General features: G+C 44.0%; 1 protein-coding gene across 3 annotated transcripts in view; it reads left to right on the top strand.

Moving 5' to 3' along the window:
* Positions 1-26,701, top strand: part of RIC1 (RIC1 homolog, RAB6A GEF complex partner 1) — a 241,028-nt gene that overhangs the window by 60,603 nt on the left and 153,724 nt on the right. For all 3 annotated transcript variants that reach the window (XM_033925682.1, XM_033925675.1, XM_033925668.1), the window contains exon 4: positions 18,274-18,381. In XM_033925682.1, the coding sequence (XP_033781573.1) occupies positions 18,274-18,381 (108 nt within the window). The remainder of the gene's footprint in view (positions 1-18,273; positions 18,382-26,701) is intronic.

Genomic DNA, 26,701 nt, shown 5'->3' on the forward strand with positions numbered 1-26,701 from the left:
CGTCAACAAAATTGAAAGGATCCTAGAAGGAGCAGAGACAGAAGAGATTGCAGTGATGATCCACATTGGGACAAATGATGTCAGCAAGAGAGACTACAGCAGGAACGCACTGATCGAACAGTTCAAGATTCTGGGAAGGAAGTTGAAGATGAGGACTCAGAAGATAGCGTTCTCGGAGATCCTACCAGTACAGAGGGCAGACGTGAAGAGGCAGACGGAACTACAATCAATAAATGCATGGATGAGGAGATGGTGTGAGGAAGAGGGGTTCCACTTCATGAGAAACTGGTCAACGTTTTGGGGCAAGAAAAAACTCTTCAGGAGAGATGGATTACACCTGAGCAAAGCGGGAACTAGACTTCTAGCAAACAACGTCAGGAGAGGAATAGAGCAGGCTTTAAATTAAGAAAGGGAAAGCCGACAGTCAACCAGGAGTCGATGATTCGGAAGAAGGTATCCCAAGAAGATACTGAGTGGGAAAAATGCTGGGAAGACACAATGGGTAAACAACAAGAGTTGATGGAACACGATGATGATAAGAAGAACATAGCACAGGGGGAAGACAAAATGAGCAAAAAACAAGAATTGACAGGACAAGAAGAGGATGATAAGAAGAGCGTAGCACAGGAAAAGAAAATGAAGACAAGAAAGTACCAGGACTTAAATTGCATGTATACTAATGCAAGGAGCCTAAGGAACAAAATGGGAGAATTAGAAGTCATGGCCAAAAAAGAGAACCTAGACATCATTGGAGTCTGAAACATGGTGGAATGAAGAAAACAAATGGGACACAGCACTACCGGGGTACAAACTCTATTGTAAAGACAGGTCAGATCAGAAAGGAGGAGGAATAGCCCTATACTTAAAAGATAACATACACTCGACCAGAGTGGACACAGCGGCGACGACCGACAAATTGGAATCACTATGGGTTAAAATACCAGGACAAGGGAGAGGCAGATTTCTTACAGTGTTATCATCTTGGTGGACTTTGACCTTGCCCAGGACTGCAGCGCTTCTTTTCCATCTGGAGCTGGAGAGTCGGGGGTCGTCTTCCTAGCGGGCACCCGCGGAGACAGACGCTCTGACGTCACGCGGGTCCTTGCCTTCGGGGTTAAAGAGACGCCGCGTCTGCAGGAGACCGGAGAGGCAGATTTCTTACAGTGTTATCATCTTGGTGGACTTTGACCTTGCCCAGGACTGCAGCGCTTCTTTTCCATCTGGAGCTGGAGAGTCGGGGGTCGTCTTCCTAGCGGGCACCCGCGGAGACAGACGCTCTGACGTCACGCGGGTCCTTGCCTTCGGGGTTAAAGAGACGCCGCGTCTGCAGGAGACCGGAGAGGCAGATTTCTTACAGTGTTATCATCTTGGTGGACTTTGACCTTGCCCAGGACTGCAGCGCTTCTTTTCCATCTGGAGCTGGAGAGTCGGGGGTCGTCTTCCTAGCGGGTACCCGCGGAGACAGACGCTCTGACGTCACGCGGGTCCTTGCCTTCGGGGTTAAAGAGACGCCGCGTCTGCAGGAGACCGGAGAGGCAGATTTCTTACAGTGTTATCATCTTGGTGGACTTTGACCTTGCCCAGGACTGCAGCGCTTCTTTTCCATCTGGAGCTGGAGAGTCGGGGGTCGTCTTCCTAGCGGGCACCCGCGGAGACAGACGCTCTGACGTCACGCGGGTCCTTGCCTTCGGGGTTAAAGAGACGCCGCGTCTGCGGCGCGCGGCCGCAGGGCGTGGCCAAAGGGGCGTGCCCTAAGGGGCACGTTTGCCCCTTGGGAGCCCCTTGGAGACGTTCAAAATGCTGAAAGGCATCGATAAAATAGAGCAGGAAAATAAATTATTTACATTGTCCAACGCGACACGGACAAGAGGACATGGTTTGAAGCTAAGGGGGGACAAGTCCAGGACAAATGTCAGGAAGTTCTGTTTTACGCAGCGAGTGGTAGACGCCTGGAATGCTCTCCCAAAGGAGGTTATTAAAGAATCCACTGTGCTGGGATTCAAAGGCAAATTAGATGCACATCTCCTTATGAGAGGCATAGAGGGATATGGGTGACTAAAACTACATCAGGTGTATACCTGACTGGGCCTCCGCGTGTGCGGATCGCCGGACTCGATGGACCATGGGTCTGATCCGGAGATGGCAGTTCTTATGTTCTTATGAGACACTGGGAGGAACGGGAGGAACTGTATGTATTAAATTTTATTGATATGGGGAAAAGGAAAGGTAAAGCTAAGGTGTCTACTCCAACATTATTGGGCCCCATAGACCGGCACTTTATTTCATCCAGTGCCTTAGGTCATAGCCAGGGAGCGGATTCGCTTTCAGGGGCATCTCTCAGCCCCCCAGGTAGAACTCCTCCTCCTCCACCGAATAATCCTGATCGTTTGGAGCCCAAGTCTGGCTCCAGTAGTCAGTCAGATGGATTTTCTGAGCAGATGGGATCACTTTCATTAGTTTATGAAGTGATGCCCAAAGCCTTAACTTTTCAAGATGAGGTTTTGCTTGCCAGAAAGCCCCAGACTGAACCTCAGGAGGTTACTTTAAAAGATCTTTGGCAAATCAATACTCGTGTGGAGGGGTTATTAAAATCTGTGGTTACACAAAATGAAAAATTTTCGCAAGAGGTGATTGGAAAGTTTGCTAATGTTGATTCTAATTTAAAAATTATTGAAAAATCAATTAGAACAACTGAATCTCAAGTGATTACATTACAAGCAGTTTCTTCATCAGCAGTTAAGGATTTTCATATCACTCATATGAAATTTGAGAAAATGGAGAACTTACATAGAGCAAAAAATCTACGCCTAGTTAATTTCCCCAAAACTCATTTATTATCTCCGGAAATATTGGTTAAGAAGTATTTTAAAGAAGTTTTGGGGATGACTGACGTAGAAAATTTGCCTTTAACAAACCTTTATTATATTCCTCAGAGGAAAAAAGTTCCCATAGAAGCAGGTATAGATCAGTTGGAACAAATTGACTTTGATTTAACTGGTTTCCTAGAAGATTCACAGGATATTATTCAAACTAGATCTACACTTCTTATAACTTGTGCAAGAGAGATAGATAAATCTTTGATAATGAAAGCTTATTTTCAAAATAAGCAGAAAGAATTTTGTGGAGATAAAGTATTGATATTTCCAGATGTGGCCCAAGCAACACAATTAAGAAGAAAATCCTTTTTGGCTTTGAAATCTAGGGTGTTGGCTTTAGGAGCCACATTTTATTTGAAATTTCCTTGTAAATGCTTGATTAAATTTAAGGAGAATGATTATGTTTATTGGGATTCAATTCAGCTAGAACAATTTTTGCAACATCAAGAATCTATTATTAGTAATTCTGTAACCACATAAATTAATTATTTGGAGTTTTGAAAATTTTTTTAACACTATTATGATTGATCTATACGATCATGTTTATTTTGAGATTTTTGAGTTATGATAATTAGGATCTGATTCTCCCATAATTATGAGGACTAGAGAATTGTTTCGATGAACCTCTTTTGGTTGTAATGCTATTTTTTTTTAAATTTTGTATACGTATTATTCTTCTTTGTTATTATGTAAGTAATAATGTTTAAAAATTGAATTAAAAAAAAAAAAAAAAAAAATACCAGGACAAAATGGGCCCTAGATAAAGATGGGCCTGTACTATCGTCCACCTGGGCAAACCGAAGTAAACGATGAAGAAATGGAAGCCGAAATGAGGCGGGAATGCAAAAACGGTTACACCATTGTTATGGGAGACTTCAACTATCCAGGGATAGACTGGAGTCTTGGAAACTCAAAATGCACTAGGGAAACCAGATTCCTGGAGGCTATACAGGACTGCTTCATGGAGCAGCTTGTCAGAGAACCGACGAGAGGAAATGCCACTCTGGACCTAATCCTCAACAGGCTAAGAGGACCTGCAAAGGAAGTGGAAGTAGTGGGACCGTTAGGAAACAGCGATCACAATATGATCCAGTTCAAAGTCAAAGTAGGAATATCGAAGGGGAAGAGAACCACAGTGACAACTTTTAACTTCAAGAAAGGAAACTACGAAGAGATGAGAGTAAGGGTAAGAAAGAAACTTAGGAACAGCTCGAAAATATTGCAGACTGTGGAGCAAGCCTGGTCCTTATTTAAGGACACGGTGAGCTTAGCGCAAAATCTGTATATCCCCAGATTTAGAAAAGGATGCAAAAAGTACCGAACAAAAGACCGGTGTGGATAACTAAAGAAGTGAAGAAAGCGGTAGGAGATAAGAAAAAATCATTCCGGATGTGGAAAAAGGACAAAACCGGGGAGAACTGGAAAAAGCACAGGAAGCATCAAAAAGAATGTCACCGAGTGGTTAGAAGAGCATAAAAAGAATACGAAGAGAGGCTAGCCAGGGAAGTACGAAATTTCAAACCGTTCTTAAGATATGTTAAAGGGAAGCAGCCGGCAAGGGAGGAGGTGGGACCGCTGGATGAAGGAGATAGGAAGGGAGTGGTGAAGGAGGAAAAAGAAGTGGCGGATAGACTAAGCGTTCTTTTCGTCAGTATTTACAAGAGAGGACACATCCAACATGCCAGAACCTGAAAAAAATCTTCAAAGGGGATCAAGCAGAAAAATTAACATCCATGGAGGTAAGCCTCGAAGACATACTCAAGCAGATAGATAGATTAAAAACTGACAAATCTCCGGGCCTGGATGGAATCCACCCTAGAGTATTGAAAGTAGCAGAAATACTACAGCAGGTTTGTAATGTATCCCTGAAAACAGGGGTGATCCCAGAGGATTAGAAGATAGCGAATGTTACACCCATCTTTAAAAAAGGATCGAGAGGTGACCCGGGGAACTATAGACCGGTAAGTCTGACTTCGGTCCTGGGGAAGATGGCGGAAGCGCTGATAAAAGACAGCATCGAAGAGCATCTAGAATGAAAACAAGCCAACATGGCTTCTGCAAGGGAAGATTGTGCCTAATGAAATTACTGCACTTCTTCGAAGGAATTAACAAACAAATGGACGAAGGGGCCCCCATAGACATCGTATACTTGGATTTCCAAAAAGCCTTCAACAAGGTACCCTATGAATGCCTACTACAGAAACTGAAGAACCATGGGGTGGAAGGAGTGGTACATAGATGGATCAAAAATTGGTTGGCAGGTAGGAAGCAAAGGGTAGGAGTGAAGGGCCACTACTCGGATTGGAGAAGGGTCATGAGTGGTGTTCCGCAGGGGTCAGTACTCGGACTGCTGCTGTTCAATGTATTTATTAATGACCTAGAAACAGGGACGAAGTGCGAGGTTATAAAATTTGCAGATGACACAAAAACTTTTTAGTGGGGTTAGGACTAAAGAGGACTGTGAAGATTTACAAAGGGACCTGAACAAACTGGGTGAGTGGGCAAATAAATGGCAGATAAACTTTAATATATAGAGAAATGTAAAGTCTTCCATGTAGGAAACAGAAACCCGATGTACAGCTATACAATGGGAGGGCTGGTAATAGGTGAAAGTACCTAGAGAAGGACCTAGGGGTACTGGTAGATAAAACAATGAAGCCGTCGGCACAGTGCGCAGTGGCCTCAAATTAGGCAAACAGAATGCTAGGTATTATCAAGTGAGTCGTGGCTCGTGGCCAGCGTGCTGTTTATGGGACGATATTGGAATGGATGTCAGGAGCATGATAGTGCAGTAAAAAGCGCCAGTTTTTCGTATGATTCTGGGTAATTCTAGTTAGATAATTCTGTGTTAGTTAAGGACCACGCCCAAATAGAAGTGTACGGAAAAACAGGTGAATAAAAATTTGAATATAATGTAGCTAAGGCCAGAGAAAAACACACTAAGGATTAATATAAGGGAAAGCATAATAATATCTGTGTATGTACTTTGCTGTTGAGCCAAATCATGGTGGAAATCATGATTACATGATTACATAGAATCCAGTTTGGGTTCTCTGTTTGGACACCATCTTGTGCCAGTGATTAGTTTTCTGCCTTCTTTGTCCTCTCTGAGTTTTTCCCGCTCCCAGCCTCGTAACACCAGATGTGCTTGCTTTAGACTGGTAAAGAAGGATAACGTGTCTCAAACTGAATTGGATGTAGTTTTGAATGAAAATTATGATTTATTGAATGGAAAAGCTTGGCCAAGCAAAGAGTGAATGAAGCAAAGTATAAATGAATATGACTGGAGTGATGGCTGTGACTATGTTGAACAAAAGGAATAAGTTTTGAAAAAACATATTTTATATATTTTAAACCTGAAGAAACACTAAGGAAAATCCTAAGGCAGCATCTGGAAGTAATTAGAGTCAGTCTCAAGAATAGGAAGAAGGGGGGCATTGGAAGCCCACGCTTCAGGGAGAGGAGAGGGGGATTTGCCCCCCCCTTCCTCCAGAGTAAGGTTTCTGTGTAAGGCTGTGCAATTTGAACCTGTCAGCTTAGGAAGAGTTTTTTCCTTTAGGGCTGAGAATTTCTCAGCACCATGTTAATAATTATAGATTCTCTTGAATGTTATAATGTTAATTCAGAAATCAAAAGTAATTTTCTGAAAACTTTGTATAACTTTTAAACATGGAGGAATGTTTCTTTGTCTAAACTTTAAGACCACCCATAGAAATGTTATTGGTCATCAAACTTGATGATGTCACTAAACCAAAAGTTATATAATAGAATGTAATGAGATAGAAAAACGAGACCATTGTGAGAAGGCCAGCCTTTGGCCAAGATGATGATCTCCCATGAGCGCAACGTAAGCAATTATGCTGTTCTTTTGATCTAATAATGGAAAAATAGAAACAATAATTCAATAAATCTTGGTTATAATTTTAAAACCTTGCGCTGGTGTCATTTTGCATGTATAATTATTTTCAAACCTGAAGCTTTCACAAATGGCGTCAATGACCCTTGCTCACAAGAAAGGTATTACAACCAGAATAAAGGATGTTATCCTGCCATTGTATCGGGCGATGGTGCGCCCGCATCTGGAGTACTGAGTCCAGTTTTGGTCGCCGTACCTTAAGAAGTATATGGCGATACTCGAGAGGGTTCAGAGGAGAGCGACGCGATTGATAAAAGATATGGAAACCATTTCATATGCTGAAAGATTAGAGAAACTGGGGCTCTCTTCCCTGGAGAAGCAGAGGCTTAGAGGGGACATGATAGAGACGTACAAGATCATGAAGGGCATAGAGAAAGTGGAGAGGGGCAGATTCTTCAAACTCTCGAAAACTACAAGAACGAAAGGGCATTCGGAAAAATTAAGAGGGGACAGATTCAGAACCAATGCTAGGAAGTTCTGCTTCACCCAAAGGGTAGTGGACACCTGGAATGCACTTTCAGAGGGTGTGATAGGACAGAGTACGCTACTGGGTTTCAAGAAGGGATTAGATTATTTCCTGAAGGAAAAGGGGATTGAAGGGTATAGATAGAGAATTACTATACAGGTCTTGGACCTGATGGGCCGCCACGTGAGCGGACTGCTGGGTGCGATGGACCTCTGGTCTGACCCAGCAGAGGCATTACTTATGTTCTTATGTAACACTGGAAGATGTAATAGGTCAGTTTGACAAATTGAACAGTAGCAGATCGCCTGGACCTGATTGTGTACATCTCAGAGTACTGAAAGAATTGAAAAATGAACTTGCAGAGCTGCTGTTAGTGATTTGTAATTTATCTTTAAAATCCATCATGGTACTGGAAGACTTGGAGGGTGGCCAACAATTCCATGTACTTCTGACCTGAACTGGCCACTGTGAAGATGGGATACTGGGCTAGATGGACCAATGGTCTGACACTTTAAGGCTATTCTTATGCCTATTTTTAAAAAGGGTTCAAGAGGTGATCCGGGAAGTTATAGACCGGTGAGTCCAATGTCTGTGTCAGGCAAAATGGTAGAGACTATTATAAAGAACAAAATAAGGGAGCATATACATAAGCATGGATAAATGAAACAGAGCCAACGTGGATTTGGTTAAGGTAAATCTTGCCTCACCAATCTACTGCATTTCTTTGAAGTGACTTGAGTCATTGCTGCAGAGCTCTGACAGTAGTGACAGGAGATGCAGCCTGCTGTCAGGGCTTCTGATTTTTTTTTAATGGGACAGATGTTCATCGCGACTTAAACATGCACCATCTGTCCCATTAAAAAGTCCTCCTCCCGTGCTAGCACCCCTAATCCACCGACTGTCGTCTCCCCCGCGAACCCCCAAAAATAGCAGGAGGGATGTCCCCGCCCTCCTGCCACCAGACGCCTGCTGCCAAGGAATGGCAGGAGGGATACCCACACCCTCCTGTCACCAGATGCCCGCCAATGCCATCAAACTATTAAATATGGCTGGAGGGATGCCTACTCCCCCTCCTGCCTCCAGACACCCGATGCCAACGAATGGCAGGAGGGATGCCCACTCCCTCCTGCCAGCAGAGTGTCCCCATCCCTCAGCCTTTCATCCCCCGTCCTCCCTGTTACCTTTCATTGGGAGCAGGAGGAGCCCTTATGCCGGCCGCCGCTGTCTGCAATGCAGGCCTTAGGCCCCGCCCCTTGTATCATCTGATGCATGGGGAGGGGCTTAAGGCCCTGATTGGCTCAGATGCCTCAAGACCCTCCCCTTGGACGGGGTCTTAGGCATCTGAGCCAATCGGGGACTCCCTTAGGCTCCCTCAGAAATCTGAGAAAAACCTGTGTTCCACCTGGATGCAGAGCAAATAAACCACAGAGCTGCAACACAAAACAGTGTCAAAAACGTGGTAAGACAAAAAGACAAACCACAAAAATTACAAAAAATTGCAAAAAAGCCAAGTACTTTACTGAGAACAGTTGGGACATTAATCAGAGAAGCCTGCCAATCAGCACTGCAGAGCTGGCGATTTTTCACGATTTTGGAGCTTCAAGTCCCACGGTTCCACTGAAACTCCTATCTTCATTAATAGTAAATCGCATAGGGTCTTGTCGTTGACGTTCCACACCCTCCACCTTTTGCTGAGCCACAGTAGGAACAGAGCTAATGTTTCTTTCAGCTCCGTCCTAGCTCTCCACTTTGCTCAACAACTTTCACAGGCCATACTCCCGGCCAATGGTAGAGAATAGAAACATAGAATATGACGGCAGAAAAGGGCCACGGCCCAGCAAGTCTGCTCACTCTAATGACCCTCCCCCTAAGTTCTTCCTTGAATAGAAACATAGAATATGACGGCAGAAAAGGGCCACGGCCCATCAAGTCTGCCCACTCTAATGACCCTCCCCCCTTCTTCTACAAGTGCCTTGTTTCGCTTACTAACGCTACTTCAGGAAAAAGGGTTCAACCTCAAAAAATAATAAAGAGCATTTCTTCTGTCACCAAGGCATCGGCACAAGAGCGGCAGGTAAATTTAAACCCATGGGCATGAAAAAAAATAGGTCTAAGTTTTTGGATTTGATATGCTTCCCTAGAGAGAGGCCTTTTACAGCAATTCAGGTAATCTTCTGTCTTGTTCAGTTTAGAGCAGGCTTGTCCAATCTTTTTCTATCAGGGGCCACATTTTATATTTTGTAACATTTGGAGGGCCAAAACACGCACCTGTTTTGCCATATGTTTTGTCAAATAGTGTCAAAATGCAACAGTGCATCATCCCCTTCATGCCATTCTCTCTGTCTCATCTGCCTGCAACCTTCATCTCTCATGTATTCTGCCTCCCGACCAGGCTTACCAGTCTTTTTCCCCCACCTGGTTTCAGTTTCAGAATAAGCAATGGGCTTCCTGATTCCTCACCCTGACTTGGATCTCTGCAAGCCTGGTGCTGGAAGTTCTGGTTGATCTCATGGCTTCAAGTCTCACAAGACTTGAAACTGCAAGAACAATCCAAACGTCCAGCACTGCTCAGCTTAAACTTACAAGATCTGAGTCATGATGGGGAAGCAGGAATCTTGCTATAATCACCACATGATTACCAAGCTTCCAAGGGCCAGAAAAAAGCACACGGAGGGCCGGGTTCTGGCCGCAGGGCCATAGGTTGGACGAGCCTGCTCTTTCATTAGGTTCTGTGCTCAGTCTGCATGGCTGTTTTAGTAACACTGCATCCAAGCCTGGTCTCCTGGCTCTAACTTGTGGCCATTGTTCAAAAAATAAGATATATCAAATAACTCCTTGAAATTTGAATAACCATAGGGGTTGTCTCAGGTTCCTAGAGATCTGTTTCCTTCTCCCTTAATTGGCCTTCTCATGGTTGCTTGACAGACACCAGCAGAATGGAACAGTGCCTGTGACACTGACTTGTTGGGTTAGGGGAGCTTGTGAGCTGGGCTGCCTAGTTTCTTCTGTAGGGTTTGGCAGTTTTAGGTTTCCCCCAGTGTGCCACATCTGGGTAAAATTTAAGGTGGTAGTGCTTGAAACTGTTGGTAGGATGATCTTGTTGGAATATCTCGTGTCTCCACTATGTTCAAAATGCGGCGATTAGGCTTCTAAATAATCTTAGTGCCCGCGACCCTGTCTTCCAGGCTGTAGCGTCAGCTCACTGGCTGCCCGTAGCAAAACATTGTGCCTTCTAGGACATGATGCTAACGTTCAAATCCTTACACGACATGGTGCCGGACTACGTGATGGTTAAGCTTTCTCCGTACATGCTGAACTTGTCTCTCTACTCCCAGGATGAAATACGTCTCAAAATGCACCTTGGTCGTGCCCTTCGACTGCAAACCGCCAACCAATGGTCTTACTTTCACTTCATACCAAGTCACTGGAATCAACTGCCCCCACAGATTAGATCCCTTGAAGGACTCCTCAGCTTTAGAAAAGCAATAAAAACATACCTCTTCACCTAAACCCCCCTACCGTTGACCAATGGGCTACAAAGAAATGTATATTGGTACCATAACGAGTATGTCACATAAGGAAAACTTGTATTATAAAATCTTGCACTGTAACTATGGCAAATCTAATATGTAAACTATCTGTGTGTCAAATAAGGATAAAGCTTGTACTGAAAACCTTGCACTGCAAATAATTTAGCACAGCATTTTGATTCAAAAATTAAAAACCTTAAGAAATAACTGTTCGACAAATGACATATATGAACATCAAATAACTAACATACAAGGAAATGAAATACCAGCTGACATGATTTGAAGTTCCTTTCAAGATTTAGAATGGAATAATTATAGCAAATTATATAACAAGTACTCTAAATCAGTGGTTCTCAACCCTATCTTGGAGGACCACCAGGCCAATCAGGTTTTTGGGATAGCCCTAATGAATATGCATGGGGCAGATTTGCATGCCTGTCACCTCCATTATATGCAAATCTCTCTCATGCATATTCATTAGGGCTATCCCTAAAACCCGACTGGCCTGGTGGTCCTCCAGGACAGGGTTGGGAACCATTGATCTAAATCATACTGTGTTTTGGACTCATGTCCCCCAGAAATTATGAAAGCAATTCCATTAGACTTTAAACTATCTTTGCTGAATTATTTAACCAATAACTTAAAAAAATGGGAAATTCTTCACTAAATAATGGTCATATTTTAATAACCCCAATTTCAAAAAATCGTAAAGAATCATCAGCATTAGTAACCAACTATAGACCAGTAGCATCCATTCTATTTATTGTTCTCTTTTGCATGAAACTCAATCTGGTTTTAGATCTTTGTTTAGCACTGAGACAGTAATTGCGGCTAACTTGGATAATTTGGGCTTCTTGTTTAGTAAGGGCCTTAACGCCCTGATCATGCAATTTGATATGAGCGCTGCCTTTGACTTAGTGGAGCATGGGAATTAGACGCAATTGGTATCAGAGGAGAGGTGTTAGACTGGTTTTGAGGTTTCCTTATGTCCCGCACCCATCAAGTACGTTTTAATTACGATCTCTCTGATACCTGGAGCAATCCATCTGGCGTGCCGCAAGGGCCACCATTATCCCCATTGCTTTTCAATGTGTTTACATGTCTTCATTAGGTGTGCAATTGACCCAGCTGGGGATAAAATTATTTAGTTACACAGATGATTTTACGATCATTATCCCATTCGCTACCTCTCTCTCGGAAGTTACTCCTAAGGCAACAGAAGTACTAAATTTGATGGAGGAATGGACGACTGAATTCAGACTAAAGCTTAATTCAGAAAAAATATTTTTTTTGTAGCTTTATCACACCCGCTTGACACTAAAACATCATTGTGCATCAATAAACTTAGTTATCTTATTCAGTCTACTATGAAGATATTGGGTGTAACATTGGACCAGTGCCTAACCGTGAAAGACCAAGTGGACTCCTTGGTTAGAAAGGGTTTTTTCACTCTCTGGAAGCTTCGGTCCATTAGAGCATATTTTGATGTTTCATCATTTAGAATTCTGGTACAATCCCTTATACTGAGTCAACTTGATTACTGTAATATCGCCTATTTGGCAATTTCCCAGAAGAATATGCGGCGATTACAACTGGTGCAAAATGAGGCGGTCAGGCTGATTTTTGAGTTGAAGAAGTTCAATCATGTAACAATTTCCTACCGACTTTTGCATTGGCTGCCGATGGAGGCATGTGTGAAGTTTAAGTTTGGATGTTTTTGCTTTAAGGGACTATTCGGTTTAGCCCCTAAATATATAACTGACCTTTTCTCTTTCTCAACCAACAGACATAAGAGAAGCTCCCACTTGAATTTTGTTTCTCCACCGGTTAGAAGATGCAAATTTAAAAGACATCATCAACATCTTTTCTCACATCAGGCAGCATTATGGGATCTTGAACAATTTTTTATGCCTACTACTTATGGGGAATTTAGGAAATATCTAAAAACATACCTGTTTCTGAGGTATGTAGGTAACTGACCTGTACAATCTTATTCTACAATAACTGATCTCTAGAGCTGTTAATCTCTAGCTCTTAACTTTGTTAATTCTACTCAATTTGTAACACCTTTTAATCATTGTAAACCGCATAGAACTTCACGGTCCTGCGGTATATAAACTTATTATTATAACTACGTAAAATTGTAACCGGTGTGGGAAGCCTAGATGGCGTCAGAAGGTGTGGACATGTGAGCAACGCTCTCCTGGTGGTGGCTCTTGGAGATATGGGGAAGCGAAAGGCTAAGCTTAAGATGATCCCTCCATGGACAGCAGAGCCTCCCAGACTGAAACAATCCACCCTTGAAGCTTGCGGAGTTCGCTGTTCCCTGATAGATACTGCTATTTTGGGTGCTCCTGGTAGTTCTACAGGAGGAAGTTTGGAAACGGCGTCACTGAGCCCTATGAGGCCTTCCCCTCCCCGTGACCCAGAGATGAATTGGCAGTGAGTAGGGTTAATTCTCCGGCCCAAAGGAGGAAAGTGGGAGATTTGCCCATAGAGGGGATTTCGCTAGCAATATCGTCTCCAGCTCCACAAAAGAATGGAGCATTAAAGGCGAATGGAGATCTTCAATGGGGGGAACCTTTGCCAAACTCCAACTTGGCATTCAAGCAGAGGAGTTTGAATAAACCGGCTATTGTCACTTTTGGCTCTCTCTAGGAAGTTTGATCTCACATGGATCAATCCCTACCAGATACAGATTAAAAAGGTTTCTGAAAAATTATCGGATTTTACAATACAAAAAGACGGTCTGGTACAGCAACAGGAATAAGCTACCAGGATAGATGACTTGGAGACACAGGTTTGGGGGGGAGGGGTGTTAACCGCTGCTGAGTTAAAAGAAAGGGGAATATTACACAGGAAGATGGAACATCTTGAAAATCAAGTAAGACGGAACAATTTACGCTTTTTGAAGTTTCCTAAATCTCCTTTGATATCTCCAATTGAGATGCTGAGGAAATGCTGAAAGAGACCTTGAATCTACCTGAGGATAATCTTCCCTCAGTAGTGAAAGCATCTTATCTATCTTTATCTAAATTATCACCTGGTAAAGGAGAAGGAAATCAAGAAGTCAATCAACAGGAATCTTTAAATTTGACTGAATTTTTAGAATCATCACTAGAAGTAATTACGTCTAGAATGACTCTCTTGGTAACTTTCACTTTGAAATCAGACCGTAACATGGTATTGAAGTTGTATTTCTGCAATTTATCTCAGCAATTTATGAGATCATTAGTGCGTATATTTCCTGATTTATCTAGAACAACCCAAGCTAGAAGACGGGAATTCTTGGGTTATAGACCCAGAGTTCTTGGCTTGGGAGGTTTGTTTTTGTTAGTTTCCTTGTCGTTGTTTTGTTATCTTTGAAGGGAAAAATTTTATGTTTACGGATTCTAAACAATTGCTGGATTTTATAATCGCAAGGGAAAATCATGTGATAATTAACAATCCCACAGATATACCTTAACTAGCTAATAGCAGAGAATTGGACACCTTCTAGGAATTTGATTTCTTTTTTTCCTTATTTTTAATTATTTTCCATTGTCATGGGCTAAAGTTTTGTTATGATTCTATTGGTCATACTGTATTTCTTAATGATGATTGTTCAATATTTCTAACATTTATACTGTAATTTGCTGAATGTATATCTTGAAAGTTTTGAAAAAAAAAAATTGGAACCCATAAACTGTATATTAATATTAGTCAGGTTAGGATAAAAACTTGTATTGTAAACTTGTACTGAAATTATGTATGTTTAACCTGTAACCTGTTCTGAGCTCTTTGAGGACAATGGGATAGAAAAAAAATTAAATAAGATGCTTGCCTTGGGATGAGGAGCATGGGAGGAGAAAAGGAACAGAGGGATAAAAGCTGAACAGAAGGAGATGCAGGGCCACAGGGGGGAGGGATGGGGACAGAGAGGGAGGGCAGATACATGGAAGGGAGAGAGAGGACGGACACTGGATGGAAAGAACAGAGTGAAGGATGATTAAAGCAGAAACAACAAAAGATAGAAAAAAAAATTGTTTTTGTTGCTTTATTGTAACTGTATTGATGAATGTTTATAAATAGAAATGGAAATAGTCATCTTTTTAGTAGACTAATTTTAATACATTTTTTGCTAACCAGGTCAGAACAGGATACTGTAACAGTATACTGTACTGACCTGAATGGTATTTTCTTATTTTCCATTTTTGTTTTATTTGTTTTGGTAATTTGTAAAGTGGTGATTGTTTGCCAGGTTTTTCAAATTTACATCTGCTATCTTTGTATTTTGCACAGTATTAGGAGGCATGTATTACTGTTTCTGTGGTGTTGCATTTTATGCAGAGTCTGGCTTCTTGATCATTTAGTTTATCTTTTGTCTACATATTTCTATTTTTAGTTTGTGATTACTTATTCCATACTGGGGGCGAGGGTTTATCTGTGTTCTGTGTATATGAAAAGGACATGGTTTTTTGTTAGCATTGATTGTGCAGGATCGATCTGTATTAATCTGGCTTGTTTAGTTTTATAATAAAATTTTTATTCATTTATTTAAAAACTTAATATGCCACCTGGAGTCAAAGCGGTTTCCAAGTAAAACATACATAGATCAAAAACAATACAAATCATTCTTTAAAATAATATCAACACACATGAAAGCAAGACCTATATATTTTTCAATAACATATTAAAAAATGTTACAAAAATGCCCAAACTGTGTTAGGAAAGACAAATTAAAAGTATGTGTCTACAAACTTTAAACTTAAAAAGCTGTCATTGAAAGCGAATTGAATAGGCCAAATTGAATCAAAATATTTTTCCCTGAATCGAGCAGCTCTATTCTGTACCTACATCTGCTAGTTGGGGCACTCAAGGAAAAAAAAAAGCAGGTTAAAGAACAAGTTTCACCCTTGGTCCTACTGTTTTCCTGTCCTTTAGTCAGTTTCAAATGAACAATAAGGCATTACCTCCTATCCTGGGACTTTTAATTTTTCTGAAGAGTCTATGAGTAGGAACTTTATCAAATGTTTTTTGAAAATCTAAATAAATTATGTCAATTGGTTTACCTTTTATCTACTTGTTTAGACCCTCATGGCAAACACTGCTTGACTTCTTACTTTTTTTTTTTCAAAACTGGAAGTTACATCGAAGCAAGGACTCCGGTGGCAGAGGGGAAGCCTGAACGGATCTCTGGTGCAGATCGGGTCAGCACGACTCTCTCCTTCCCGCAAGCAAGTTTTCTCCTCTCCTCCCTGGCCAGGCAAAAGCATCGGTAGCGAATTCAATTCACTATCCTGCTGCTACTCTGGGCGTCCTCTCCATTTGGCCACCCAAGCGGAAACAGGAAGTTTTCACTGAGGGCAGGCCACAGTGGAGAGGAAATGCTAGGAGTAGTGGCAGGAGTTGCAGACCTCTTCTGGACTCTCTTTGGGAAAAGTGCGGGGGTGTGGTGGTGGTGGCGGCTTAGGAGTGCCATAAAAAAAAAATAAAAAAAGGTAGATGGAGGGAGAGGTGAGATGGGGAGTTGGTGGACTGTAGGAGAGATGGGGAGAAGATAGATGGGAGAAATGAACTTGGTGGAGGGGGGAGATGGACTTGGGGAAGATCATGGAGAGGGGAGATGGGGGAAGGATAGAAGAAATAAAGATCTAAAAACAGGAGAGGGAGATAGATGGTGGACAATGGGATTTAGGGAGGGAAGGAACAAAAAGGGAGAGAAGTTGAACACAAGGGATGGTGTGGAGGGGGGGATAGCGATACTGGATAGGAGGGTAGTTGGGAAGAGAAAGGGAGAGATGGTGGACCCTGGGGTGGTGGGAAAGGAGAAAGAGATGAAGGATGAAAGGGTAATTCAAAAAAGGTGGATGGAGATGAAAAAAATGAAAGATACCAGACCTCTGGGGGAGGCAAGGGAAACGGAAGGGGAGGGCAGAGACAGAAGATAGATGGTTAGCACGGAAAAAGAAGGAGACCCTGGCAAGCAAGTTATCAGAAGAGCCTGGGACCGATAAGATTTGAATAATGATCAGACAACAAAAGGTAGAAAAAAAAATTTATTTTCTATTTTATGGTGTTAGACCATGAATGTGAGCTAGGATTTAAGAAAGAGAGGAAAAGTGTTTTTTGTTTGTTTATTTTGTTTACACCACAGCGCCAGGAGAGGGCAAAGTGGGTGAAGAGGCTATAAAATAAACCCACCAGGATATTTGAAAAAAACATCCACTTGGGCAGGAAAATCAAATCGAATCAAAAAATCGATTCAATAGGCTGAATCGAATCGAATTTTTTTTTTCCTGAATCGGGCAGCACTACTATTTAGTTAGTTAGTTTGTTTCATTACTAAGTTAAAAAAAAAAAAGAAGTAAGAAGTCAAGCAGTGTTTACTTTTGTGCTTATGCACTATCAATGGACATTCTCTATAATATATTAACCATTGAAGTAGAATGGTTCTCTGCTATATCTTTTAAGCAGGATCAACCAGATTTTTTCCTGAATCACGTCTTCTACTGTACCATCAGTGTTTATACACTACTGTCCAGGAGGCTTATATAATTACTTTGAAGTATCTTTCCTCACATGTTTCTCCTATTGTTTAATGGACATTATCCATAACACCCTTTACTCCATCTCCTTTTTTTATTCTAAAGGAACCCTGGGGTTTGGGAGTGACTCTAGGGGAAGAGGCCACTAGTTCCTTTTTAGGATGTGTTTTCATTTTCTCCAGTTTATCTCAAACAAAGTTTCTGGACTGAAGACTTCAGTACACAGTCTAAAGTTAGAGGGTTTTATGTTTGAACATCAATGCGTACTACCCAAATTCTAATAGATAAGATTTTAATTCTAGACCTGTTCTTGCTCTGCATTCTATCTACACAGGTCACATTCATGTCTTTCAGTTTCATTTTCAATCTCTGGACAGAGAAAATGGATATACTCGGGTGCGATTTAGCGTATGCAAGTTTTTATAGCATCACATAGTGCCATTGGGTATTGTTCTAGTACTGAAATCAGGCCGTACCTTTATCACAGGTCCTTTGCTTTATATTGATTTTTATTCAGTGCATTACTGTTATTTCTGTTACGCTTCTCTGCAGTATGCTGGGATCTCTCTATTTCTAGGTCACCTCATTTTTTACCTCTTTTATCGCTAGTATATTCATTTCTGCTAATGTAGTACAATCATGTCTTTGTAAGACTCATTCCTGTTTTACAATTTTCCTCTGGCTTAAAAATTTTGGCTGCTACCCAGTTTTTCTAAATATTATTGTAGCATATAGGAAGCAGCACTTTGGTTTTAGGAAAGGTTTCACATTTTACATCATAAAAAAACTAAAGGTGAAATTATGATATTAGGCTCTTGGAGGGGGGAGACAGTGCAAATACGATTTTTTTTTTTTTTTTTAATACAGCAGATATGTCACTCTGCATAGATGTGTAATAATACTGCGACAAATTATCTCTCAAAACAAACCTTGTCTAAAAAATTTTTCTTTCTTGTAGAGGGAGCTCTCATGTGAAGGTGATACCACATTATAAAGAAGAACAATGTGCACCATCATTAAATTTGGAGGCAAAGAAAGTGCTAGATCTGCAGGCATCTATCACATGGTAAGGCAAAGCGTTAAGCATTGCTGTATATCAGTGTGCTGCAAACTTTTTAAAGTCTCACCACACGAAACATGGGCCCACAGCTGGAGGGCATTCGGAAGTGTGTGAATGTCAATGTGATGATGTCCTCGCATGCATGGATGTGCTCCAGCCGTGGCCCTGAGACTCCTATTGCCGTCGATGATGGGGTTTTAGAGAAGGAGAGCTGCGGATAGCAGGAGAGGCACTGGCACCAACTGACTGCCTATAAGAATATGCCACGAGAGGCATGTCTTGTAAGCAGTCAGCCGGCACCTCCCCTGCTGTATATTAAGAAAACAGCTTATACTAACACAGTGGATTGCAAAGCAAGATTTTCAAGCCCTTTTTTTGATCCCAACATACCTGACAGAATAGCACTATCATAGGCTGCATTTTGCATTTCTGTGCTCTAGCATTTCTGAACTTATTGTGGCATGGTATGTGCTTTTGGGTGATGGCTTAAGTTCTGTTACTAGTCTAAAGTTTACTTCCTTAGAGAATAGCAAAGGTGCAATATAGAGCTTGATCTAGATATTCAAGAATCACTATTGTGTGATTTGGCCTCCTGGAACCATGTGTGCTGGTCTTCATGTTGTTTTCCCTATCTGTGTATTTTGGTTTAAAACCACATCTCACAATGATTCCCTCACAAATGATTCCCTCATTTATTGTTGTGATAATGTCTTGCCTTCTCTTTTTTGGGGAGGGGGGAGCTTAACGAGGGAGTCCCATCTGTTTGACTCAGTATGAGTAATGTTTTTTTGTTCTATAATTGGTGTTCTCTGATGACATGAATGTAGTAAGCCACAAACCATTTATATTGGGAGGGTATTTTCCATCTGTTTTTTGCAAATTCAGTTAGTAGCTCAGACACTAAACTGCAAAGCAGCAGACTTAGCACTGTGTGGGTAAATAACCACATATCGTGACCTTAGAATTACATGGTTCTAACTGTACCGAAAGTCATTCTTGCAGTTAGAACCTTGTAATCCCATGCATAGACTAATTTCTGTACATAATTTCTTATGAAATGAAGGAACGGTTAAGTTGCAATAAATCCTCGTGAGTGTTGTAACATCTACATGCCAGATAGAACCCGGAAGTCATCGGAGTTAAAAATACTGAAAATTGTCACTTAGAACCCTGTAATTCTGAGATCGCGATATGTAATAGCTTTCCTAGAAAACTGTGGAAGTCTGCTTGTTCTGACAAGAGTTTGCTTGTCCTGTTCATGGGAATAATTGCATGGCTAACATATGGCACTAATAGGCACACGTCTGCAGAGTTCTAGCCATACGCTTGCCTAAAGAAACACATGTCTTCACTATCTAATGTACTAATGTGAATAAAGTGAGTTATTAATACATAAATATCTCAACTGTATCATATCTCGCCTAGGAATCTGTTTAGTTCATACAATGTCTGCACTAGAGGTTCAGATGGCACATTATTCCTCGTATTTATGGTTATCCCAGGACAAGCAGGCAGGTATTCTCACTAGTGGGTGATGTCATCCGACAGAGCCCCGATACGGACGTCTCACAAGCATATTTTGCTTGAAGAAACTCAGAAGTTTCGAGATGCCCGCACCGCGCATGTGCCAGTGCCTTCCCGCCCGATGGTCCGGGCGTGTCTCCTCAGTTCTTTTCTTTCTGCGGAGCTGAGAAGTTTTACTTCAATTCTGCGCTGACTGAATTCCCGTTCTTTGCCTTCTAATTGCCGCGGTTTTGGATTTATTTTACTCTTTATCGTGTGTTTTATTTTTTTTCTTCTTTTTAAAAAAAAAAAATTTCTTCCGGTGAGTCGGCCGGGTCGGCCACGTGGCTCAGGCCCTGCTCCTTCGATCTTGCGGCGGAGCTTTTTTGGCCTATGTCCCGGCCAATTACCGGTTTTAAAAAGTGTATCAAGTGCCAGCGCGCGATTTCGCTGACGGACCCGCATCGACGCTGCCTGCAGTGTCTTGGTCCAGAACATTTCCCGAAATCGTGCCGGCCTTGTTCCACTCTTACAGCGCGGGCGTTTAAGCGGCGCTGTCTGTTGTGGGAGTCGATGTTCAAAATGGAAGCTGCAAAGGAACCTTCAGCTTCGACTTCAACAGCCGCTTCGCCTGTCCATGCGAAGCCCGCCACTACTCCTGCTACTCCGGGTCTTCTGAAGCCGGCTTCGTTTGTTCCGGTTTCGATCCCGAGTTCGGCGCTGGTGCCTTCCTCCGTCTCCTCGGCTCAGGTACTGCCTTCTGCCATTCCACCCGTGGTTATTAAAGTGCTGAAAGCTTCCAAGCAAAAGCACTCGACCACGAAGGAGCACGAAGACCATGCTGGAGGACCCCCTTTCGGTGCAGATCCCTTCATATCGGCTTTGCTGCGGTCCCTTTTGGAAGCTCAGTTTGTTGAGCTCATGCACACCATGGGACCCAAGTTAATCTCCTCCATCCAGGGTGACCTCCCGGTCCCGATTCCGGGGGGCGGACCGCCCCCTCCTCCTCCTCCTCGCCGGTCGGTCTCGCTGCTTGGCGAGGAGGAGCGGCGTATGGCGGCCGGTCCCTCGAGGCGGGCCTCCTTAAGTGAAATGCCCCCTTTGGAGCCTGTCACGCCTCTGCATCAACAGGGCTGGGATCCCTCTTTGGGTAATCGAAGCCCTGGGCATCGCAAGTCTCAGGAAGAGTTCTTCTGCACTCCCTACGAGGCCTGGTCTGCATCGCGTAAGGCGTCGATTCTTCCGCCTCTTCGCTCCACGGCATCGAGTCCCATCTGCTCGTTGGAGGCGTCGGGGGACCATGCTAAGCATCGTCCCTTAGGTCCCCCTCCCGACACCGAGAGGGGCATTGGTCCAGGCACTCATCGCGGCACTCATCGCGGCACTCCTCGCGCCACTGAGGTTTCACCGCAGAAGAAGCTGCCGCGCCTGGGATACTCTTCATCGGACATGTCCCCTCCGCAGGGGCCGGAGTACGAGGAACCGTCTAGCTCTTATTCTCCCTGTCGATCCCAGGTCTCTCTGGACCCCGAGGCCTCGTCTTCGTCCAGTCCTTCTAGGAGGCCGGTGCTGGCGGATCAATTGTCTTTTTCTTCTTTCCTCCGGCAGATGGCGGATGACCTGGACATTACCTTGGACACCGGTTCTCGGTACTCCAAGGAGTACCTCGAATGCATTTGCCTAGTCCTCCTGCGGAGTCTCTTCGCCAGCCTCTGCATAAACTGCTCGATCAAACGTTTATGAGATGTTTTGAAACACCGTACTCCATTCCTGCGGTCCCGGGCAAATTGGATGCTCGATACCGCACAGTTCATCACAAGGGGTTCGAGGGCTCTCAACTCTCTCACCAATCCCTGCTGGTCGAATCCTCCCTAAAGCGATCTCATCCATCCCAGGTGTACGCCTCTGTACCTCCGGGTCGCGAGGGCAGGACGATGGACAAGTTTGGAAGGAGGATATACCAGAACTCGATGATGGCTTCTCGAGTTCTCAATTATACTTTTCACTTTGCATCTTATCTGGAGTTCTTCCTGCTGGTGCTTCGGAAGTTTACGCCTTACATTGAGTCTCAGGCACGGTTTGAATTTGAGGAAGTGGTGGCCTCGCTGTCCCAGCTCCGTCTTCAATTGATGCAATCCTCTTACAATGCCTTTGAGCTTTCGGCACGGGCCGCTGCCTGCTCCGTGGCCATGCGTCGGTTGGCATGGCTTCGGACCATTGACATGGATCCGAACCTACAGGACAGGCTTGCCAATGTTCCTTGTGCGGGAGCAGATTTATTTGATGAGTCAATCGAGACTGTAACAAAGGAGCTGTCTGATCATGAAAAGTCCTTTCAGTCTATCCTTCGGCCCAAGCCTAAGCCTCAACAGTCTCGACCTGCTATACCGCCCTTGATCTATCAGCGGCGTTACACTCCACGACAGGCTCCTGCTGCGAGACAACCAGTGAAGAGGCAGCCTCCTCCAAAGGCTCAGCAGAAACCTCAGCCTTCTACTGTTCTCAAGGCTCCTCAGCCTTTTTGACTCTCTCCCAGGGAGCATAACCAACCTCGTTCTGCCTCCCCCTGTTTTTCCCATCGGGGTCGCCTCCATCATTTCTTCCATCGATGGGAGGCTATTACCACCGACCTCTGGGTCCTTTCCATCGTCAAGGACGGATACTCTCTTCAATTCCATCGGGTCCCTCCGGACCACCCTCCAAGAGAGTATCCTTCCAACTTGATGCAGACCGCCCTTCTTCTTCAGGAAGCTCAGGCTTTGCTCCGGCTTCGGGCCGTCGAGCCGGTCCCGGTGGACCAACTCAACCGGGGGTTCTACTCCCGGTACTTCCTCGTCCCGAAGAAGACGGGCGACCTGCGACCCATTCTGGACCTTCGAGTCCTCAACAAGTTCTTGGTCAAGGAGAGGTTTTGCATGCTGACCCTTGCTTTTCTCTACCCCCTCCTCGAGCAGAACGACTGGTTATGCTCTCTGGATCTCAAGGAGGCCTACACTCACATTCCTATTCATCCGGCCTCTCGCAAGTTCCTCAGATTTCGGGTGGGACATCTACATCTGCAGTATCGAGTGCTTCCATTCAGCCTGTCCTCATCTCCCAGAGTCTTCACGAAGTGTCTGGTAGTAGTGGCCGCTGCACTCCGGACCAGGGGTCTTCAGGTATTTCCTTACCTCGACGACTGGCTCATCAAGGCCCCCTCCGCTCCAGAGGTCGTTTTGGCGACCCTGACTACGATTTGCTTCCTGCAGAGTTTGGGCTTCGAGATCAACTTCCCCAAATCTCATCTGCAGCCTACCCAGTCTCTCCCCTTCATCAGGGCGGTCCTGGATACCATTCAACTCAGAGCATTCCTTCCTCCTCAGCGCATGGATGCTCTTCTTCATCTCTGCCAGTCTGTGTCTTCTCGCCAGTCCATCTCAGCGAGACACATGATAGTCCTCCTGGGCCACATGGCCTCTACAGTTCATGTGACGCCTTTTGCCAGACTCATCAGAATTCCTCAGTGGACCCTGGCTTCTCAATGGTCTCAGGTGTCAGACCCGTTAACCCGACACATCATAGTCACGCCTGCTCTTCGGCAGTCTCTACTTTGGTGGATGACCTCTTCGAATCTATCCAGAGGTTTGCTGTTTCACACTCCTCCCCACCAGAAGGTTCTCACAACCGATTCATCGACCTATGCCTGGGGAGCTCATCTGGATGGTCTTCGCACCCAGGGTTTCTGGACTGGTGCGGACCGACTCCATCAAATCAATCTTCTGGAGCTCAGAGCCATCTTCAATGCTCTTCAAGCTTTTCAACATCTACTTCACGACATGGTGGTCCTCATTCGCACAGACAATCAGGTCGCCATGTATTATGTCAACAAGCAGGGGGGCACAGGTTCGGCCTCCCTCTTCCAGGAAGCTCTAAGAGTCTGGGATTGGGCGGTTCGCCACAATGCCTTCCTCAAGGCTGTCTACATTCAGGGGAAGGACAATGTCTTGGCGGACAACTTGAGTCGTCTCCTCCAGCCTCACGAATGGACACTCCATTCCAAGCCCCTTCATCAGATCTTTGCACAATGGGGGACGCCTCAGATAGACCTCTTTGCGGCTCCCCACAACTTCAAACTGCCTCAGTTTTGCTCCAGGATCTACGCTCCTCATCGCCTCGAGACAGATGCCTTTCTGCTGGATTGGGGGAATCGCTTTCTGTATGCGTTTCCTCCATTTCCTCTCATTCAAAAGACTCTGGTCAAGCTGAGATCCGACCATGCCACCATGATTCTGATAGCTCCTCGGTGGCCCAGACAACCTTGGTTCTTCCTTCCACTTCAACTCAGCAGCAGGGAGCCGGTCCTTCTTCCAGTGTTTCCTTCATTGCTTACTCAGCATCAGGGATCTCTACTTCATCCCAACCTGCAGTCTCTCCACCTGACAGCTTGGTTCCTCTCAACGTAACTCCTCACCAGTTTTCCCAGCCGGTGAGGGATGTCTTGGAGGCTTCCAGGAAGCCTGCGACTCGTCAATGCTACTCCCAAAAATGGACTAGATTTTCTTCCTGGTGTGTTTCCAATTCCAAGGAGCCTCAGCGAGCCTCCCTATCCTCTGTATTGGACTATCTTCTACACCTGTCTCAGTCTGGTCTCAAGTCTACATCTATACGAGTCCACCTGAGTGCTATTGCGGCTTTCCATCAGCCTCTGCAAGGGAAACCTCTCTCTGCTTATCCTGTGGTTTCCAGATTTATGAAAGGACTTTTCCATGTTAATCCTCCTCTCAAACCTCCTCCAGTGGTTTGGGATCTCAATGTTGTCCTTTCTCAGCTTATGAAACCTCCTTTTGAGCCTCTCAACAAGGCTCCTCTAAAGTTTCTCACTTGGAAAGTGGTTTTTCTAGTGGCCCTCACGTCTGCTCGCAGGGTCAGTGAGCTTCAGGCCTTAGTGGCGGATCCACCTTTCACAGTATTCCATCATGACAAGGTTGTCCTCCGCACTCATCCGAAATTCCTGCCTAAAGTGGTCTCTGAATTTCATCTCAACCAATCCATTGTACTTCCAGTGTTTTTTCCAAAGCCTCATTCTCACCCTGGAGAATCAGCTCTTCATACTCTGGACTGTAAACGTGCTTTGGCTTTCTACCTGGATCGCACCAAACCACACAGAATTGCTCCTCAACTTTTCGTCTCCTTTGATCCAAACAAGTTGGGACGACCTGTATCGAAGCGCACCATTTCCAACTGGATGGCAACATGTATCTCTTTTTGCTATGCCCAGGCTCGATTACCTCTTCCCTGTAAGGTCAGAGCAATGGCAGCCTCTGTAGCCTTCCTCAGATCGACACCGATTGAGGAGATTTGTAAGGCTGCCACTTGGTCCTCGGTTCATACATTCACCTCTCATTATTGTCTGGATACTTTCTCCAGAAGGGATGGACAGTTTGGCCAAACAGTGTTACAAAATTTATTCTCCTAAGTTGCCAACTCTCCCACCATCCCATTGAGGTTAGCTTGGAGGTCACCCACTAGTGAGAATACCTGCCTGCTTGTCCTCGGATAAAGCAATGTTACTTACCGTAACAGTTGCTATCCAGGGACAGCAGGCAGCTATTCTCAAGTCCCACCCACCTCCCCTGGGTTGGCTTCTCTGCTAGCTACCTGAACTGAGGAGACACGCCCGGACCATCGGGCGGGAAGGCACTGGCGCATGCGCGGTGCGGGCATCTCGAAACTTCTGAGTTTCTTCAAGCAAAATATGCTTGTGAGACGTCCGTATCGGGGCTCTATCGGATGACATCACCCACTAGTGAGAATAGCTGCCTGCTGTCCCTGGATAACAACTGTTACGGTAAGTAACATTGCTTTTTTTTAAAATCAGGTAAAAAAAATCATTGTTTGCTGGTAGATTTAGGGCTCCTTTTACTAAGGTGCGCTAGCATTTTAAGCGCATGCAGCAGATTGGCGCGCACTAACCCCGCACTACGCTGCTAGAACTAACACCAGCTCAATGCTGGCGTTAGCGTCTAGCACGCACTCTTCCGTGCGTTAAAGCCCTAACGCACCTTAGTAAAAGGAGCCCTTCGTTATGTTCTGATTCATTTATCCTGGATTTTATCATATTAAGGTCATTTCTCTCTCTCATCCATTTTGAGTTTGATTTTAACAGTATAATTGTTTTAATTATGCATGTTATTGTGTTCTTACACTAATATTTTAATATTTTATTGTTTTCATGCATATCATTGTGTTTTTAGTCATGCATATTACTGTATTCAAGTATATTATTTTGGTTTTATCTTAGCATATTTTTGCGTTTTTATTCATGCATATTATTGTTTTTACTTCAAGTTTCAAGTTTATTAAAATTTTGATAAAACGCTAATCATGAACTCTAAGCATTTTACAATTTATATTTAAAAAGGGGAAACATTAAACAGATAAGTACTGACTAAACAATACTCGACAAACAAAACAATAGGAAAGTGGAGAGAACTACAATTTTAAAAGCAAAGGAAACATAAATGGTAAAAGACAACAGGGAAGCTAGGGAATTAAGATTATTAAACAACCCTGGCAATCACCTTCGCCTTCGCCTTCCAGGCGGCTAAGCTGAACCCTTGGCTAGCCCAAATGATGCTCGAGGCCCCAACCTACCTCGACTTCAGAAAACTACTCAAAACGTACCTATTTCGTGAACAGGACCCTTAACCCTCATTCCCCTGCAATAAACTAACTCCTGCCCTCCCCCCTCCTTCTACTCTTCCCCTTCCCCCCTCCCCTCTTTTGGTTCTCTCTCTCCCTCTTACCTTCCAATCCAACCTTCGTCGTTGCTTGTAACTCTGAT

Source organism: Geotrypetes seraphini, chromosome 1 (assembly GCF_902459505.1).
Source record: "Geotrypetes seraphini chromosome 1, aGeoSer1.1, whole genome shotgun sequence".
Taxonomy (NCBI): Eukaryota; Metazoa; Chordata; class Amphibia; order Gymnophiona; family Dermophiidae; genus Geotrypetes; species Geotrypetes seraphini.